The sequence below is a fragment of the Anopheles gambiae genome, chromosome 3 (assembly GCF_943734735.2).
Source record: "Anopheles gambiae chromosome 3, idAnoGambNW_F1_1, whole genome shotgun sequence".
In the NCBI taxonomy this organism is placed as follows: Eukaryota; Metazoa; Arthropoda; class Insecta; order Diptera; family Culicidae; genus Anopheles; species Anopheles gambiae.
In genome coordinates this window covers 529,175-549,742 of record NC_064602.1, presented here as the reverse complement: position 1 = coordinate 549,742, position 20,568 = coordinate 529,175, and the positions used below count along the sequence as shown (strand labels likewise).

General features: G+C 48.0%; 1 protein-coding gene across 6 annotated transcripts; it reads right to left on the bottom strand.

Annotated features, from left to right (window-relative positions):
• Positions 1 to 379: 379 nt before the first annotated feature.
• Positions 380 to 20,466, bottom strand: LOC5668250 (serine-rich adhesin for platelets). 6 transcript variants are annotated; one of them, XM_061653286.1, is made up of 6 exons: positions 20,184 to 20,466; positions 15,327 to 15,654; positions 15,054 to 15,240; positions 7,094 to 14,959; positions 5,963 to 6,856; positions 380 to 5,885 (listed from the first exon to the last, which is right to left on the bottom strand). In XM_061653286.1, the coding sequence occupies exons 2-6, from the start codon at positions 15,651 to 15,653 to the stop codon at positions 5,824 to 5,826; spliced, it is 9,336 nt and encodes a 3,111-aa protein (XP_061509270.1). In that variant the 5' UTR covers position 15,654; positions 20,184 to 20,466; the 3' UTR covers positions 380 to 5,823. The 6 variants fall into 6 exon arrangements, with proteins under 6 accessions (XP_061509270.1, XP_061509271.1, XP_061509266.1 ...); XM_061653287.1 differs by having other exon boundaries at positions 5,963 to 6,853; XM_061653282.1 differs by having other exon boundaries at positions 5,963 to 14,959.
• Positions 20,467 to 20,568: the final 102 nt, after the last annotated feature.

Genomic DNA, 20,568 nt, shown 5'->3' with positions numbered 1-20,568 from the left:
CCATCTCTCAGCTGCAGTCTCGGTGTATGTAGAAACGCTCAAACAAGAAAAAACTGCCTTTGAAATGCACGTTATTTTTTTATTGTAGAAAATCGTGGTACGAAGCAAAGGTTGTTTTTAGTTTAATAACGCTGTCTTTCTTTCTCTAAATTTTAAAACCATTTTATACTAAACGAATTAACAACTTGCATATGTAGTCCATATCCTGTTAACCATTTTTACAGATGTCCCCGGAAGAGATGAGAAACTATAACCGCCGGTGCAGCGAAAACCGTGCGCGCTGCGTTTCGCTGCATAATCTCTTCGATAATTTAGATACACGTTGGAAATACTGCACCTTTCGGAAATCCGTGTTGACGCACAAGTAATTCTGCCGCAATTTTGTTTCATTATTCATTTATTTATATTTTATTCATTATTATCCAGGTTTTGTGTACTTCTTTTTTAAAATAAAACAACTTTTCTGTTCTTTTTTTAACACAATTGTATGATATATCTATTCAACAATATTTATATGTATAGAGCTTAGATTATCAACCTGTTCACAAACAAATCTACAAATATTACAATTGTTATCCTTACGGGGTTTTCACGTGTTTTGCTGAATGGGGGATGAAGGGGGCGCGCGTTCGTATCCGGGTGTTTTTTAGTGGACTTATGCATTTTTATTGATGCTCTTTTTCCTGCTAGCACTATACGGTGCAAGTGTTTGTGTGTACCGTTGTCTATTATCATACTTACAATGCTTAATGCTTATGTTTTTTTTTACCATTCGCCACTTACAGAGTGGTGTCTGTTTCCCTTGTTTCTACTTCATTCGCATATCATTTGTTTTCTTATGCATCCCATATACATATATATATAGATATATACCTATACACATACCGTACATACCGTATATTGCTCTGCATATACATATGTATAAATATGCTCGTACGAACGCGTCCTACACATTTTATTCTTTTCCTACTCTCCGTTCGGGGTGGGTGGTATGTGGGTGTATGAATGTTGGGTGTGTGTGTGTGTTATGAGGTGTATTTTTGTGAATGTTAATGTTTGTATAATCTGTGCTACGCATAATATAAGCTTCTGTGTCCTTGCAGCAAAGCGGGATGTGCGAGCTTCCGTGGAAGTGCACTTACATTCCTCTGCATATGTGTGATCGACCCATAATGTTTTCCCATTCCTATAACACCCATTACCCGGCAGCAGAACGTGGTTCTGTGTACGTTCCCGTCCGCCCGTCAAGAGGTTGTGTCACTAATGAATGGTGCGCGCAACTTATATGGCAATGAAAACGATATATTACAGCAACATAAAACTCCAACAAAAAACCAGCGCAAACAACACAGTGTGATCAACCATGGTCACAAGAAGGAGGAGACGGAAATCCCGGCAGAACATAGTTGTCTGCTTGCTCAGAAAGATAAGGTTATAGGTGTACTGTAGAATGTCTAGCCCTCTTTTAACTCGCGTTGACTAAAGAGCCCTTTCATCTGCAGATTACTTATATTTATCTCTGTTTTTTTCTGTTTCACCGTATTCTCAATCTTTTTGGTCCTTTCCTACCAGCAACGATGCGTATGCTCTCTTCCATACACAAAGAAATACAACTTTTGTTGCACATTCAAGCACAATTAGGAAGGGAAAATCTGGGAACTCACGCACACACACACACACACACACACAGATAGCTAGCTAAGTTTGGCCTATTTCAAGAATTAATGAATTTTATCATTCGGAAGAGTTCGAACAAGCAGCTTCCGTCGGAAGAAAAATGAAACATGAAGCCTTCGTCGCCGATCGTGCTGATCATGTCCCTAAATGTGTCAGCGCTAAGATCTATAGAGAGCACACTACCATTCGCCATACGTGAGGGTTGATGATGATGCGAATAAAGTCGTTTGACATTGTACAACAAAATGGAGCGGATATTCTTTGTTTCTTTATTTGCACTGTGGCAGCTGGCACATGCAGCATGATTAGTTCGCAAATCTATGCTAGCAATTCTTTCGAATACAACATGAATGCCGAAGCGTGTAAAACCAAACTAATGTGTCTGTGCTTCGTATACGATCGAGCAAACATGAGCATGATCGATACGCACATTTAACCGCACAAATAACCTACTCTTATCGTCCTATCGTATCGATTACCTCTTCCACGAGCCAAATACCGTCGGAAGCTGAATAGGTATGATGTGTGCTGTAGCTTTCTCTCTGCTACCGTGTGTGCAATATAACCGGGTTTACACTGCAATGGCAGTACACCATATACTCGTTTCCGACCCAGCGCCAATGCTTATACGACAACACTAGCACGTTAGCTGCTGTTAGCTTCATCCTGTCGAGTAGTGAGTTATTAACCGTATCAGTGAACGAATGACTTTATAGTACGTGTAGTATGAAGAATTCGTCTCTCCCTGTGTGTGTGTGTGTGTGTATGTGTGTGTGTGTGTGTGTGTGTGTGTGTGTGTGTGTGTGTGTGTGTGTGTGTGTGTGTGTGTGTATGTGTGTGTGTGTGTGTGTGTGTGTATGTGTATGTGTATGTGTGTGTGTGTGTGTGAGAGAGAGAGAGAGAGAGAGAGAAAGTGTGTGAAAATGGGTCTGCTGTGTGCATATTGTTTACTAAACAAACAAAGTAAGGAGGGCTATGGAGAAAAACTCTGTGACCGTCCTTAGAACGGATTACTTTTTCCCTCAATATTACTTGTTGCTGTGCACCTATACTTGATAATAAACCTATATATACACAATCAAATTTTAAGCTCTGCAGCATTCCTGCACTCATCATTACAAATATCTCCCTCCCCTCGTTTGTTTTGTTTTATATTAACCCCCTGTTCACTGTACCGCGCCGACTGGCTAAATCGTCATCGTCATACATCCATACATCTTCAGAACGATCTCTGATCACACTTCTAACGCACTCTAGTTGACTGGCTGTCCGACCTGACGATTGGATGCATCGACAATTTCCCTCCCCAAACTAATTCTACCATCCGCTTCTGTTTACTACATACCACCGCCGCACCAGCCAAACCCAATGCGGTTCGTTCACAAAACGCGCTCAACGCACTTACTCCCCCGACGCCGCGCACATTCAACTAAACATAATACGGATAAATTATTTTAAACTATAATCGTGTTTTTTTTTTCTAATCCGCTCATTACCCTCTTTCTCCCTTGCTGTGTGCACTAAACGTGCATTAATGTGTTGACGCGTCTGCTGCTAACGTGTGCTATTGTAGCGATATTTTGAGTGTTTTTTTATGTGAATATGTACGTGTCTGTGTTTTTTTAATTGTTTTTGTGTATTATTATCTTGCTTTCTAACATGTGTTCTACTTGTTGCCTCTGTCCCACCATATGTTATCTCATTCTGACCGTTTAACAGATCGAGCCCAGCTTATACTTCAGTTGTAGAAACACCACGCTCCCCCTGTTTTGAACCAGTTTCCGTATCGAATTACTGAAAGATGATTTATCTGTTCTAAAAGAACAGCATTGCAACAGAGATGAAAGAAAAAACACACACACACAAATCGACTCGTCCTGTTTAAACCAAAAGCATCGTTTTTTATCCACTACACATGCACTCTCAAAGCTCGAGAAATGATCATTTGTATTCGAGAATCGCTCAAATAAAAACAGTCTCACATGTTGATTAGCAAAGATTTTAATGCATGCTCAACATCACTACAATCATCTCCTTCTATATACCCCTGGCCTTTGATATCCGGGGGTTCTTTATTGCACATATTAGCATAATGACAAGCATTTTCGAGCGATTCCTTTCCACATAGGGCGCGTGCAGCAAGTATTATTAAAGTCGTTTGCATAAGAAATTAATAGTGCCTTATATTCTTACGCACCCTCGCGTCAGTGTTGCGTGTGTGTTTTGCAAGGAGAGAAAAAAAATATGTGTGTGTGTGTTTTTATTTATTTGTTTGTTTGTTTGTTTGTTTGTGTGATTCTGTAGTATCCGTTTCGCTTGTTCCATTTTAAATCCGCGTGTATTACTAAACAAAACCTAGCTCAACGCACCTTGAGATCAAAAGGTAAGGGTTCCCATTCTAAATCAATATACGAGTGTTCAAAGACAGATCATCTTGGAGGTGCAATTTAAACGATCGGATTTTACCAATGCCATTTGCAATTGGTATCATTCAGAGATGAGACATAGAAAAAAACAAAATAGGTTTTTTACATTTAAAAAGTAAGCGAACCGTTTTGAGCTTTGAGTGTAAACGATGGCGTATAAGTTGACGTCGCTCAATGACGCGAAGGTACAATACTGATCCACACTTTTCCCCGCCACAATCTAACTCCAGCCACTTGCACATTTGTAAACGATGTTCATCGCTCTCTGCTATATTTAATTTCCTCACCATTTCCCCAACCCGCCATCCTCCGATTTCGACAGCAAACCAGATGCGAAAAAAAACTTCGTTTTCCTATGTGGTACCTAATGTTTGTTTTTCGTATCATTAACTTGGTTCTTGGTTAGCAAATTTTAAGGACCCTCAGGCGCAATAATCTTTTGTTTGGTTTTATCATCATGACTCTTATATCCCTAACGCTATTTATAAGACACTTTTTTCCAACAGCAGCTCTCTTATATTAAGCATGCTTGCTGCCATTATTAGGTAAGCCAAAAGTTGTGTTGTATTTTGTTTTTGTTTTGAGTTTTTGAAGGTGTGCTTTCATCAAATGTTGATTTTCCATCGGGTTTTACTAGATATCGATCATCAAACTCTGACAAAACGAAATCACAATTCCAATCCGCTCGGATAACTCATATCGCATGTCGCAATCCGAGACAACGCAGCAATAGAACGAATAAAGCATCAATATGATTGAAGCGTTCACATAAAAGGGGAAAAATAAATATATCTTTTTTTTTTCTTTTTTCAAAAAATGAATTGTACAAAACACAGTACAATGCTATACTCATACACAAAGGGGAAACAATTAAAAATGGTTCAAAATCAAAGAATTAAAATTACGGAATCACACTACACAAAAAAACATAGAGCACTGGAATCCTTAGAAACAGGGTATTCGTTGTTACCCTAATTACATGCAAACACAAAGGTTCTGTATCCCGTTTGCATTCTCCTTCACTTTCATTTCCTTACCCACACATTCAGTATAGTGAAATAGTTACCACAGATATTTCCAGGTTACTATCGTCATCCGACGACACGAACTCGTCTAGGCTGCAGTCGCTGTTAGTCGTGAGAATGATTTCACTGGCGTACGAATCTTCGTCCTCCGCGTTGCCTCCGGTTTCCTTCGCCGCTGATCGTACTTGGTCACCTGTACCAGCAGTATCATCATTACGACACGTCAAAGTGCCGGATCCCGCAGCCAAAGCATTATCTCCACCATTCAACAGCGCTTTACCGGCGGCGCAGCTAGGGGTTGGCTTTGTCATCTCTGCTTTTACGCCTCTTTTCCGCGCCACTTCGCGTAGATTTTGCGCCTCAGCTTCTTTATGCAACATGCCAACAGATTCATCGACGTGCCAGCTTGCATCACTGCCGCTCTGATCAACATCGTTACACTCCACGACCGTCACTTCATTCTGCTCAGCAAAGTACTGCTGCCCGTCTTCAGTTTCAGCACTTTCACCTTCCATCACAACAGTTCCACTTGAAACTGGCCCAACATTGTTGACCGCCGTGCAATGGACACTCGTCAGACAATCGTTACGATGATGATCATCGACACAGTTGCAGCGGGCACAGGTAATAATACCTTCTGGCCTATGCCGATAGCGTTGCTCATCGTCGCTAGCGGCTGAGGCGCAAACTGTTGGTCACTTGCTATCTCGGGAGATCCTTCTTCGACGTCCCTCAGTCACGGTGACTTCGAGTCCAGCTGTTGAGAGGAGGAAATAGAAACGTTTTTCATCTTAGCAAATCTACTCGTATCGCAATTGCTGCTTTCTGTCATACCTGCACTTCTCGTTTTACGGCGCAGCTCTGTCGCAGTCCCGGTTTCGATGGCCTCTACCCCACCCGAAGTTCCGGACCCCTTCAAACCGGTTCCCACGTGATGATGGTTCACATGATTTACCACTTTGCTGCTATGATTGCCATTGGCTCCGCCCGAACTCAATCCACCCGATGAGGCTCCGTCCGCATGACCGGCCGCGGCAGCTGATAAACCGCCAGCTCCAGCAACATCGTTCACCACGGCATTATTATTGACAGTGGTACTATTCCCGTGATGGTTACTGTCGATGTTGTTGGTTGTAGCAGCGGTGGAATTCTGCTGAAGCAAAGCATTCGCCGCAGCCTTTGCCTTATTGTTCATCGCCGCCGTGGAAAGCGTCGATGACGTCATGCGTACGCTGCGTCGTGTACTGATTTTCTCATCCGCAGAAGTACCCACCGTTGCAGGAGTTGAGGGTACACCACCAATGCTGTTTGTGGCGGATTTTTGCGTACCACCACCACCACCGCCAGCACTATCACTGCCGGGACTCGCATTGGCGTTGTGCGTGGGTCCATTGCTACCAGTGGCATTCGAGGTGGGTGTGATGGAAGATGCAGCTGTCATGGTGCTCGTGGTCAACTCAGGAGACGATGCTGTGGAAGACGGCGGTGGCGCAATTCCACCCTGCTGCTTGACACCGGACGCATTCTTACTGTGATGGTTGCGAAGTGATTTTTCTTTCTCGCCACTACCACCACCCCCACTTGTCGACTGGTTCGTTGTGGGTGCAGTCCCCTTCGGCAACGAGGCGGATGACGGTGGTATAGTGCTTTCACTGGCACCGGACGAAACGGCGGAATGAGCACCTTTATCTCCAGAACCAGTTGCTGCTGCGGCTGCTGCGGCTGCTGCTAGGATTTTACACGAGGTTGAGGAAGATGAAGTAGAATTTGTAGTCGAAGTGTTGTTGTTGGTGTGGTTGTTGTTGCGAATAGTATTGATGGTCGTGGTAGCAGTAGTAGAATCGATAGTAGAAGTAGTAATAGAAGAAGTAGCAGTAGAAGATTGTATGGTAGGAGAAGTAGTAGCATTGCTAGTGGTAGAAGTTGAGCTGAGTTTGGAGGTTAGTTTAGAATTTCGAGCTTTACCCGCGATTTCGATCAAAGGTTCATCGCTGTCGGAGGAATCCGCAACAATAGTAACCGTCGGTGGTGCTGTACTAGCGGCGGCTGCTGCCGCGGCAGCAGCAGCGGCTGCCGCATTGGCCGCCTTTCTCGACATGCGACCCTTGGCGAGCGTATTATCTGCCGATCTTCGTAGCGCAGGCTTCGGCGTTTCGGAATGGACGGCCGTGCCCGGGTCGGTAGCTGTCGTTGCTTTACGGGACTTCTTGGCACGCGTCGGAATATCATCGCTAACTCCGGACTGGTTGGAGCTCTCCGACCCTTGCCGTTTCCGTTTGTTCGCGGCTGCCGGTCGGATCGCATTTGCAGCCGATTTAGGGCTTTGCCGATCATTGCCAATAGTGGCACCGGCTGCTGTGGCTACACTGCCGCCCCCGGCAGCGTTGGACGTGACAGCAGAAGCGTTTTGCTTCGCAGTACCGCCAGCCGTTCCTGCTGAGCTACAATTTTTAGACGCAGATATTGCACTGCTCCCTGAGTGGGTGGCGTTGCTGGCTCCTGCTCCAGTGGTTGCAACAGCAGAGGAACCATGCGAATCATGTCCCACTGAGGTTGCCGCTGACGGACTCTGGCGTGGTGGAAGCTCCAGCGGACTCTCCAATTTGCTGGATGCGCGAGTCCGAATCCGATGTTCTCCACTATCCGAGTTCGATGGGATTTCAATGGAGAGCTGAGTTAGCATCTCCTTACCCTGTTGCTGTTCGGATGTCGAATGACCATCGGCGGCACTTTTGCTCGAAGCTCCCGATTGTTCGCTTGCTTTCGAGGTGCGTGTGCTACTCCCTCCAATAGTGGTATTATCGTCTTCCATGCCAGTGCTGTTTGCCGATGGTGACTTTTTACTCGCTGGTGCTCTACTAGGCGACTCGTTCTCAGAATCAACCGATGGATGGGTCTCACTACCCTCGGCAGGTAACGATGTCACGGACGAGTTTCTACGAGATCTTGCATCACTCCGAGCGCTCCCATTAGCTGAAGACTGAATTCCATCACTAGCTGCAGCGGCCGTACGTCTTTCACGCGCTTTTTCACTGGAATAACTGTACAGCGGTGGTTGCTCATGACGCGGTTTCAGATCGATGTGCGGATCAGCCGAATCAGGACTTTTTGGATCCGCTTTCATTTCGACCGGACTTGCCGTGGCAGATGGCTGCGCAGCTGTAGGCGTCGGAGATGATGATGATGATGACGATGATTCAAGCTTCTCAGTAACGGAGGTGGTGGTCTCGGCGGTTACTGGCGCAACAGCAACAGCATCAGCAGCAGCAGCAGCAGTACAAACAGCCGGTGTGGTAGCCGTGGCGACAACGGTAACTGACTGCCGTTCGTCAGAAGATTTTCTTAAACTCTTCTTTACACTACTAACGATAGCCTCGTCGGGATCAGACTTAACTAAGAGTTTTTTATCGTCCACTAACATTATTACCTTACTATCACATTCGCTTTTCACACTAGGGATATTTTTACTATTGTTGCCGCATTCATCGACACTTTTTTGTGTTGCAGAGATGCTTCCGTCAACATCGCTGGACACTTTCGCATCGAGAGCTGCATTTGTGGTGACCGGTGACATTTTGTGTTCCTCTTCCGGAAGATTGTTGTTGCCAACAATGTGCTTAGCGAGTAGTTTGCCTTCCGTTTCGATGGATTCAGATGGAGACAAGTGCTGCTGAGACTGCTGGGACTGTTGTGATTGCTGCTGCTGCTGCGGCTGCTGTGTATGCTTTTCTCTGCCAGCAACGCCTGCCGCTTTTACAGATGTTTTAGTCTTGCTGCTCCCGATGGCATCACGTTTTTCTGCAACGGATTTTTTCTTAATCATCGTAGTATCGGAAAGTAACTGCTGTTGTTGCTGATGCTGGTGGTGGTTCTGTATCTTTGTATCGTCATCTTTCGTCAACTTAATGCCCTGTTTTTCCTCCGATGACTGATTGGTGTTCAAGTGGGTGACATCGTTCAATAGACTTTCAGGGTCAATAATACTCTGCTGCTTTCTATCATCTTCGACGTCTATGTCAAGAATTTTTCTCAGATTCGTCTGATCCATGCTCTCCAGAGTTTCGTGATGATTGTGATCGAGCAAATCTCCCGGCTTTAGCAGTATAGAATGATCGCCATTTAGCTTCGCATCGGCACCACTGCAGCTAATCGCGACCGCGAGGTCATTTAAACCCTCCATCTTTGCCAACGCCGCCTCAATATCGTTGTAGTGCTCCATACTGCCATCCAACAATGGTGTAGTGGCCAGCTCTTTTCCGTCCTTAGGTGAACCGCTTTTCTCTGACCGCACGGCAACAACATCCGCACCGTTTCCTTCAAGCATTTTTTCATCACACTGTGGACTATCAACGGAAGGCATTTGCTTTCCTTCTAGCGTGCTGCTATTACTGTTTGTACTGCTACTGCTGTTCATCACGTTACTGCCTGTGCCACTGCTGCTATGCGAGCCCTGCGGGCTATGCGATGACAGCTGATGGGGACTTTTCTCCGACAGTGCATCCATCGATTCAATGCCACTATCCTCACCCTGCGCCTGAGATCCTGGTGAGCCCCGGACATTCGTATGGCCAAGCAAATGATGATTTACACCCAATACAACGCCCGCCGCTACCGTCGCTGCAGTTGCCATCGTTCCCGTCGAGCTGGCACTACCAGCGGTAGTGCACACAGCGTTTGCCGTGCCAGGAGAATGGGGCGAACTGGACGTAGACGACGGATTCGTACCCTTCTCTGCAGCAGTCGGTGGTGGGGCGTCCAATGGGAGCACATCGGCAATGGCACCATCCGCAGTGTTGCTGTCCTGCTGTTTGCTATTCTTTCCACTGTCCTCCAACGGTACGTCTACCAGCAACTGCTCCGGTGGTCGGTTTTTACTATGATGCTCCTGATCCGAATGATGATGGTGATGCTGATGATCGTGATGTACAATGCTGGTGTTAATTTTATTTAGCGTATTTTGCTGTGGCGATTCTTCTTCTCCGCAATGTTGCTGCCCTGAAGGATGACTTTCCAAAACAGTGGAGGATTTCTCACTTGAGGTAGATGTTGTGGTGGTGGTTGTATTGGTGGCCGTTGTGGTGATGATGGTGGTAGTGATGATATTGTTGCGTTCGGCTGTAGTGCTGCCTGAATTGACGGACGCCGCTTCCGCTGAGGATGAAGGCGATGAAGCTAACGTTACAGCTGCACTATCTCCTTTCTTACAGTCTTCCGCAGCCGACGGAAGGGCATCCACGGTAGCCGGTTGCGACTGAGGCGCAGTGGCCGCACCCACAGCAACCCCATCTACCGAAGCTTTGACGAGATTTTTTTGAGTCTTACCGTAACTGCCACCATTATTGTTAATATTGATATTGTTATTGTTTATGTTGTTGCTGCCATTGCTGTTAGCATTATTCGCACCGGAGCTCTTGGAGTTTTTTGTAGCCGATTGGAGCAAGTTTGTCGGAGGTACTGTGCCGACGTTGGTCGAACCAATCGGTACGCTCTCACTGGTTGTAACGATCGACTCGTAGATGTCATTAATTTCCTGCACACTGGTAGTTACGGTTGTTGGCGTGGACGCTGTTTCTGCACCGCTGCTGCTGCTGTTGCTGCTGGCGGTGTTGTCTATACTCGTGCCGGATACAGTCGATACAGTGCTCGCCGCAATGGTACCACCACTCGCGGTTAGACTTATGCTGCTGCCACCGTTACTGAGTCTTCGCTTCTTCTCCGGACAGACGTATCCGTTCGGACTGTGTCCGGCAGAGGATGTGCTGCCGCTGCTGCCTCCAGTAGCAGTCGCATTGCTATGCCCTGCATCTGATGCGGCTCGCTTCTGCGAGCCTAATTGTGCCTCGCTTGTCTGGTCGGTGCTCGATTGCACATCGGAGACAGTCATTTTGGACGATCCAGCAGTGTGGTTTTGATAAGCAGGTGGGGATAATGATACTGTTGGGCCTGCCGTTACGGCCACCATGCTCGAGATTGGTGCGTTGAGGTCAATGGAGTTACGTTTGCTGAAGGTGGATCGTTTCGCAACACCACCACCGTCACTGCTGTCATCTTCGCCACCGCTCTGGCTTTTCTTACGATCTTTGCGGGAGTTCTTGATCACCACGGAATTCTTACCCCGTAAGCTAATGTGCAACGGAGGCACTCGCAACTCCTCGCCTGCTGGAGATGAAGTCTGCACAGCAGTGCCGATACTGTTTGTGCTACCGGTATTTCCGCTGTTTCCCGCCGCATTGGCAACCAGCGGGGCCGGGACAGAGACAAAGCTGCTGCCACCGCTGATACTCCCCATGGCGTTGGTGACTGCCGAGGGGACCGACGTTGCAGCGATGAATTGCTGAGATTGGGAAGCAGGATTTAACTGTAGCGACGTCAGCAACGCTGTGCCATCGCTGTCTACCGTTAACCTGTCCACCGATGCGTTTGCCGACGCAGCAGGCATACTTCCGGTCGATGCAACCGTTAATGATGGCGGTAGAGCACTTATTCCACCGGAACGGGAGCCAAGGCCGCTTTCGCGTACGCCAATGGAATCTGGTTTTTCAAGCTTCAGCCGCAACTTGAGTTCCGTGCCGTTTTTACTCGGCGAATCACCTGACCCAGCTGCGTCTACTAACAGCACTGAGGTGGATAGAACTTTCGCCTTTTGCTTGACAACCGTCTTAAGCGATGCTTTCGTTTTTTCCTTGGGCTTGTCCTTGGCTGCTACCGGAGACTTCAGCTTGTCCTTGGCCTTTACAGGTTTCGCGCGTTCCTTTTTATGTTTCACCGGTTTGCCTGTGCTTACCACCATCTGCGGTACAGCGACATTGGCGGAACTGGTCACATTGCTACCAATACCACTTCCGGTAGCAACGGATGTTGAAGGGACAATGGGAGCACCACCATACACAGCATTGCCCATGTTGGCGTTACTGCCCGGTGCTAAGCTTCCAGCATCCATCGCTACTGAACCAGCTGTAGAAGGCGACGGACGTTCCGAATCGCTGGCATCCGAAAATAGCCGCGACGAGGAAAGCCCACCAACGCTGCCCGTAGTGTCGTCGTCCGAATAGAGTGAGTTAGGGATCTCGGGGGGGAAATCGTTTCCACGAACCGCGCCCATCTTGCTGCTCTGCCTTCCACCTGCTTTGCCACCGTTTTCCGATTCTTCAGTACCCTCTTCCACTTGCGTTTCTTCCAGCTCGCCCGTTAGCGGGTTGATCAGAAGCTGTGCCTTCCACCGGCGCTCGCGCAGTTGCGCATCGCTCAACGTCGTTCCACCACCGCCGGGAGCGCCCATCGGCAGCCCGGAAAGTCCAGTAGCCACCGCCTGATTCACGGACGCACCACCAAGCAGTGTACCCGGGACAGTCGAAATATCAGCCGGCTGTTGCAACGACGCTGGACCGAGCAGCGTGTGGTGATGCTGCTGCTGATCCATCAGATCCAGATCGTCTAGATCGTCCAGCTTAGTGTCGAGAAATGCACTGTCCAGATCGCTCGGTAGCAACGAATCCAGGTCGTTCTTTGCCAGATCGGGCAGATCAACCAGACAATTGCCTAGCTCGAGCGAATCGGCACCAACGCTTGGGGACGTGGCAACGCTTGGTGAAACGCCGTCCAGCGAATGGGATTGTTGTTGTTGTTGCGGTTGTCCCAACGCCGCTGTGGGCTTGTTCAATTGTTGTTGACTGAGATTGTACTGCATCTGAAAGCGTGCAAACTCCTGGTAGCCTGACTTGGTGGCCGAATCCATTGGTAGCGTTGGCCACCGTTGAGTATAACCGACTGATTGCAGTCCCTGTTGCTGTTGCTGTTGATGCGATAGTGGCATTGGATTTGGCTGTCGAAAAGGTAGCTGTTGCTGTTGCTGCTGCTGAACTGGAAAACGGTTCAGTTGCTGCTGGGAATGTTGTGGCTGCTGCATTTGCATTTGGTCCTGCAGCTGGAACGCTGTTGGAGACGGGGGTGGCCGCATTCCCTGAGGATGACCATGCGACGACTGTGGTCCCATCACAGGTGCTCGATTGTTAGCGGCTAGCATAACATTGCCACCGCCACCTCCACTGGGTATCGCGAGTTGTTGATGTTGCTGCTGCTGCTGCTGCTGCTGCTGCTGCTGCTGCTGCTGCTGCTGCTGTGGAGCTCTCACGGCCGGGCCAATCCCCACCGCCACAGGTCCACCGCTCGTCGATGGACCCGCCACGAGGCTATATCTTTGCATCTTAATGGTGTTCATGGTGGAGGTGGTGTTGCTGCTACTACTGCTGTTGCTATTTGAAGGCACTGACAATGGTGGAGTTACTAGAGAAGAAGGCGACACGTTCAACACACTCTGATTGTTACTGTTACTGTCATTACTATTGGTTGCTGATGACACAGCACCTGTGGTCACTGCTGCTGTCATCGCAGTCATATTGTTACTTCTATTCACACTACTAGCACTGAGCATTACGCCAGACACACCTGGCACTGTTGTGGGCGCAGCCCCACGCAAAGGACTGCCACTGTTCACTAACGTCAGCTGCTGCTGTTGCTGGTGAGCAACGACCGAAACTGTAGCGGCCCTAGCCGAAACCATGGGTGCGCCCATCGTGGATGCCCCGCCAATCACTGGATGATGCACTAGATGTTGTTGCTGCTGCTGCTGATTTACACTCACTACTTGATGGTTCACCGTGCTACCACTCTTGAGAGCTCCACCTCCCATCACGACACCGTGCACACTTGTATCATTGTCACTCGGCACTATCGGACTACCGCCGCCGACAGCTTGCTGCGACAACATCGTCGCCGACGGTGGGATGTTTGGAATGACCCCGCTCTTCACCATACCTCCACCCCCAGTACCACTGGCAATCAGCAGTTCCTGCTTCAAAATCGGCTGTCCTACACTGCGCATCAGCTGCTGCTGTTGCTGTTGCTGCAGCTGCAATTGCTGCTGCTGCAATTGCTGCTGCTGCTGCTGTTGCTGCTGCTGCTGCTGTTGCTGCTGCTGCTGGGATGGACCGGCTTGCTGCTGGCTGTTTTCATTTTGTAGCAAATTCACCAGCAATGGACTGGACATGGCCACATTGTTGCCCGCGCTTGCCGTGCCCACCGGAATGGGCATCGTGGTTCCGACGACCGCAGCCGGAGCAGCAGCTGCCAGGTTCTCCTTCGCTACAACGCTTCCAGTGCCGACGGCGGATTGATATGGCGGCGGTGGTGGAACTGCACCAGTGCCTACCGGTGGTACAAACGAACCATTCGATGGTTGTTTCACTGCTCCTATGCCGACACCGGACACCGGGGCAATGGACGGACCAACCGTTACCGCCCCACCGCTGCTGTTTAATCCGAGCGTATTTTCGCGCCGCTGTATTACCCTTGCTTGTGTCATGCTTTCGAACGGATATTCGCAGGCGTCGACCACATTTGGCACATGGGCTGGAACCTTGCCGTCCATCGGGCAGATAGTGTTTGGCGATTTGAATATTCCGCTCCCGCCTCCACTAGCGCCCACGGTGTCCATCGGCAATGGACCATTGCTAAGAGGCTTCGGAAGGTTTGGATGGACGACTTTAGAGGTACTGGGACCGGGCAAACCATCAACAGCAGCAGTGCCGTGCAGTAGCTGTTGCTGTTGCAGCTGTAGTTGGTGCTGTTGTTGCATGTGTAGCAGGTGCTGTTGCTGCTGCTGCTGTTGCGCCGGAATCATTGGCTGAGCGTAGACACCCTGGGAATGCCCTTGCAAGACGACACCCGACGAATTTGGCTGGGGTTGCTGTTGCTGCTGGGACAAAACCCGAGCCAGCTCACCCAAACCGCCAGTGCTGTTTCCTGCAACCGCTCCATCAACCGCAGAGTTATCTGCAAAATGAAACCGTAAATCACATTTAGCTACCTGTGTTTCCTTTCAACAGATGCGAGTGTTTGTATCGCTCGAAACAACGCAAATACTGACCAGTCCGCAAAACAATTTCCTGCTGCCCGGCTAACCGCAACGATAGAACCGTCTCTCCTTCCAGCTGCACCGACAGAATGCCTAGGGCCCGTAGTGCACTGTTTCCTTCGGCTGCGAGCCTCCGCAGTCGTACCGCCGCTTCCTTCGGTATTGAGAGGGTAACTCGCACACTGTTCCATGGTTCCACCTAGAAGTGAAACGCAGTATGTCAAAGTGAAAGGCAATTAAAATTTGGATTCATTTCTCTCCGTAGTATCCCCACCCAACACATACCTTATCGACCGTAAGCTTCCCGGAATCGGACTTTTCCTTTCCACCCTCGTCCGGCTGTTTTTCCTCCACCAGCGTTGTGAGACTTTCTACCAGGCTTTCGAGTCGTGCCGGAAAGTCTGGATCGTGCAGGTTCCCTTCGCATATGACAACCGCCTTTAAAGTGCTGTCATTGCTTTGAATTTCACTGACACTATTGCTGCTGTTGCTGCTGCTGTTGCTGCTGCTGTTGGTGCAGCCTCTGCTTCGGCTTCCTTCGTTACCGGCATTTCTACGCTTGCTACTACTGTTTGTCCGTTTCTGTTGATCACCGTCACTATCGGCCGCCATTCTGTAGTAATGGTAAGAACGTAACTTTTCAAATAACCATCGTTTGTTCGCTTAACAAGGGCCCAAGCCATGGACCCGAACGTTGAAAGAGTAGCATAGCAATTTCTTAACTTGACCATCATAACTAAAAACTTTACCAAAACTACCAGGAGGATATGTTTGACCATGTGCTTGTGTGTATGTATTTGAGTGAGAGCGAGAAGTATATAGCGGCTATCGCATTCGGAACGCGATACGCCAAAACGCAAGACGCAGGGGCCTTGATTATTCAAATCCGAAAATTCTTCCCGACCCCTGGGGACCTGTGACATTACGTGAACTTTTGATACACTCTGCGTCTCCCTTTTTTTCGTACCACAACCCTCATCCATTCATGGCGTGAACGAATATACAATTGGCGCAATGTGGAGCCCCTGGATGAAGAGAAATCTTCACCCAAAACACGACACATACGCACATTTGCTGTTTACTCATTCGCTCATAAATCTGTCACGTCATCATTGGGTCAGGGATTGGAGAACAGAGCTCCGGCGCAACCTGTTGCGCCATTGATTGTTTATCAGCATTCAATGCTAGATGCATTCCAGAACGGCCAGGACGCCAAGACACAGCTTCCCGTTCCGCTCCGATCATTATCATCCATTGGTTTGAAACATTTAGGATATGTCGCAGCGTTGATCTCGGATTTAACCAACACCTCCAAGGATATGGAGCCGGTGTAAATACATAATCAACCACTGATACAATTGATCGTAAACAAATCGTAATTACGAGGCTTCTTCTTCTTTCTATCGCCATACCATCAAACGGGATTCAATTACACGCGCGTGTTTAGGAAATGCTCACACATAGTCATTTCACTCGCTCATACTGCCTGCATCTATCGTGCCTTTCTGCTCTCGGGCCACTTATACTGCTCTCTTATCAAAAAAGATAGGCGTGCGCGCACACAGATTCAACCGTTATGTTGCAATCTCTCTCACGTAAAGGCGGGAACTACCGTCGTACTTTAGCATACTTTACCATCCGGTCTCGAATGTAAAATAAAAAAAAGGTTATTAATCATATACACTATCAAAGCAACCGCTGCGGCACGTAGGCCAATTCGCGTGTAAAAACCGGTCCTCCAAAAGAGGGATCTCGTTTGTTGCCCTCCTGTGTGAGGATGGTTGTAGTAGTGTGGTATTGTAACAAGCCCTCTTGGCTGCCTTGATGGCGCTCCTACGATATCGATACATATCGTTTAGCTCCTTGGCCATGGGTCACACTCGACATCGTTCAGCCGAGAAAATATTAGCTGCGTTGATGTTGTGTTGGTGCACAATGTCGGGTTTCCTGTCGAGAGGGGGTGTTCGCAATACACACCACCAACACATGCACACACATCCTCCAAACCTCAACAAAACAAGCTAAGAAATACACTGACCAATTTTTAGTCTGTGTAGTTGTGAGGCATGTACGTGTGCGAGAGAAAGAGACGCTTCTAAAAAGACAAGGCAAAGCGCAAAGGATGATGATGATTGTTGGCAACTCGTTGGACAGTTTCACGAGGTTTCTATCCAAATAAATAGCTGTTTTTGTTAGGTTATTGTTTTAACTAACCCGACAGTGAAACCTGAACTTCGTGGACCCTGTCAATTCAAAAGCTCCTGTCAAATCTGTTTCATTTCGGGGGACCTTCCGTCGGCATCATATTATGTAACCTAGTATCATGAATCGCTACATACAACAGCGCAGTGCCATGGTTTTTACACATTGCTGGCGCTTTAATATTTATTACAAAATAGATGTACGTCCTCTTTTTCCAATAACATCGCGCATTTCGCTCAGTAGTGTGAACAAGCAACCAACAAACTCAGGGCCCCTGGCCAAAATGTGAGCAGCAGCAGCAGCCATTTTGATTTTAAACTGTGACAAGAAAGGAGAACGAATTCCTGCTTCGATGGAGCGACTGAGACGGACGATGCATCTCTACACTATATACACGCACTCTCTCTCACACACACTCACGCATATACGCACACACATGCAAGCAAGCGCTATGCTCAACCTGCTGTGAAACCGAAGGCCAACAAATCTGCGCGCTCTTTCGCTCTCGCTCTTTCTGATACACACATCATCAACACGCACTTATACTGCGACTCTCTCTTTTTCTTTCTATCTCTTGCATTCAATCGAAATTACCGCACGCCTCTCTTTCTCCCTTGCGACCTCGTCGTATACATATGCATACCCACACGCACACACACACATACACACCTCCGCAACGCTTCAACACACGCACACGAACGTACACATGCCCCTGTACCACACGTTCTTCACACAACGGTGCAAAACCGCTCCATAATCAGTGCGCTGGAAGATTTCCTGTTTTTCAAGTTATTTCACGCAGGGGCTAGTAGAGTTTCCCGGAAACGGGACTTTTTATATTAAATTATCTTCATTACATTCTCGTCGGATCTCATCCCATCTCGCAGGCCCACAGATCGGCGAAAAAACGATACACTCTACACTAAAACGTTCCTGAACTGAGATGAAAGCATTTTCCACACATTTTAGGTGAAGAGGAGGTGTACTTCTTCATACACGCCTAAACCACATACAACACAACACGCAAGCTGTTGTACGCTCTCATTTTTTACACACGCACACATACTGACAACTGATTATTATGCAGCAAAAAATGCGTTGGAAAACTCGTGTTCAACCTATCGACGTGCCCGAGGCCAACGCATACTCCGTTGTTGCTACTAGCAAACACATTTTCACGCTTTTTATGATACGATGTTGGCGATGTGTTAGGCAGAATTTTCCTTTCGTCTGGAACACTAACGTATGTTTTGAGCGTACCGCCGTCAACAGCAGCAGCCGACGAACCGATTCTTTGGGCTAGTATATGTAGGAGTATCTTGGATTGTATGTGTGTTTGGTGCGCTTGTCGACCTACGAAACACAGCCAGCAAACGCTTGTGAAGAACGACTTCTTACTCCCTCTAGCAGCCGCTTACGCACTACACCCGCACGCACATACACACACTCGTACACACTCGCATCTATTCACATGTGTGGAAGCTCTTAACTCGTATGCTTTACACATGAAGCTGATGCTCACACGGGATCGTATTGCGTACACGCGCACTGTTTGCTTTGATTGTGAAAATACACTTTCTGCATGCCCATTGTCCGAGATTCACACACCTCAGGGTTAGATTTTCACCTACCAAATCGTTCAGAGGTTAGCTTTGCATTGTTTGACAACGTTGTTTCTCGTCCCGTTTACTTTTCACGCGACACGCACGCAAAGGGCAAGAACGCACGACACTATAGCAATGTGGGTAAATTTGTATGACCAGAACCGCATCTCCACACCACACACACGCATCCCAATCCGACCAACTCTGCCAACAACCCACACACACACACATACACAAACACGCGCGCGCGCGTTCTCATACGTCTCTTATACGTGTACACCATAAACATCGGTCGCCGTCAAGAAGGATAGCAATTACACACATACGTGCTCGTAACCAACACACACACACTGCCAATCGAATCAACAAAACACACACGCATGCACAACGCGAGCACACCAACAGGAAGCTCCAGTGCACAAACACACACACACACACACGCTCAAGCAACCTTTTCACCCAACGGTGTGACAGAGACGGGTAAAGCCCTCGCGGGAATGACCGACAGAGCGAGACAGTCACGACACGAAACACCAAAAAGAACTCCAGCATTTCTTCGTTCTCTTTTTCCTTTTGCAACCCATAATTCCATGGCGCTCTCGTGAGGGGGTTTCCGTTTGGAACGGTTTTGGGTGCGCTGAACAAAATATGACCCCCGGAAAGTGTGGTGCATACTATCCCGATTGCCTAGTTCCAGGCGAAAGGGCGAAAATTATTTGTTTCACAAACGCAGCCCATAATGGGAGGAACTGTGAGCTTGTGGGCCAACATTGACGTGAATCGTTCGATTCAAGTTTCTTCTTTTCTTCACCAGCAGAAAAACCACATACTACCGCTACCAACACCACCAGCATTACCACTATCACTACCACTAACGTGATCAAAAGCAACTCACACACAACTGTTTCATCGTATAATGCACTCTAGTATAGCGGCCTACAAGCTTCGAATCATATTTAACACATCAGGACATATCACCATTACCTCCCATCACCTATTTCCCCGCACGGAGGGGACATCAAAAGTGGACACCCCCTTGAACACTAAACGGGGACGGAAGTTATCCCGCTTTCCTTCCCGACGGGGATCTTCAAACACACACACACATACACGCACTAACGCACACATACACATGAATGCGTGCAAGCATTCGCTGTGGAAAAAGTGGCCAATTCTTCACGACTTTCCTGACTGGCTGCTGGCACACACACGCGAAATGGAAACCCACTGCATCGAAAAAAAAACGACCCCCGGAGCATTTTCGGAACGGCAACGCGACCCCCCGACGGTACTGGTCTCGTACGCCTGGGTGTACCACACACACACTCTTTCTTACCCATTTGAGCCTTGCTCAGCCGAGAAGCCGAGGGTGACACACTTTTTGCGACGACAAATATCCACTTTACACGCTCAGTTGCCGCCAAACAATAACGAAAACACGATCGCCAGATGCCAAATAAACATAGTTTACTAGTTTACGGGCTGCACTGTACGTGGAAAGTCTGCATTTAGCGAAAATTCAGTACGTTTGTTACAATCGAACAATAACAACGACCGCCATTTGCATTTTTTCCCATTTTCTTTCTCTTCCATTTCAGTGGCGAATGTTAGAGCGAGAGAATGTGCCGAAAAGCGTATGCGTAAGCGAGAGCGTTTGAACGGTGAAGCAAAATTCACGACACGACGGGCGAAACGGATGGCCGCCCATGCAGCACATTTGC

Coding starts and splice junctions, on each gene's coding strand:
- LOC5668250 (XM_061653282.1), bottom strand. CDS start 15,653: ATGGCGGCCGATAGTGACGGTGATCAACAGAAACGGACAAACAGTAGT. Junction 14,960..15,053: donor GGAAATTGTTTTGCGGACTG/GTCAGTATTTGC, acceptor TTCATTTTGCAG/ATAACTCTGCGGTTGATGGA. Junction 5,886..5,962: donor CCGTAAAACGAGAAGTGCAG/GTATGACAGAAA, acceptor TCCTCTCAACAG/CTGGACTCGAAGTCACCGTG.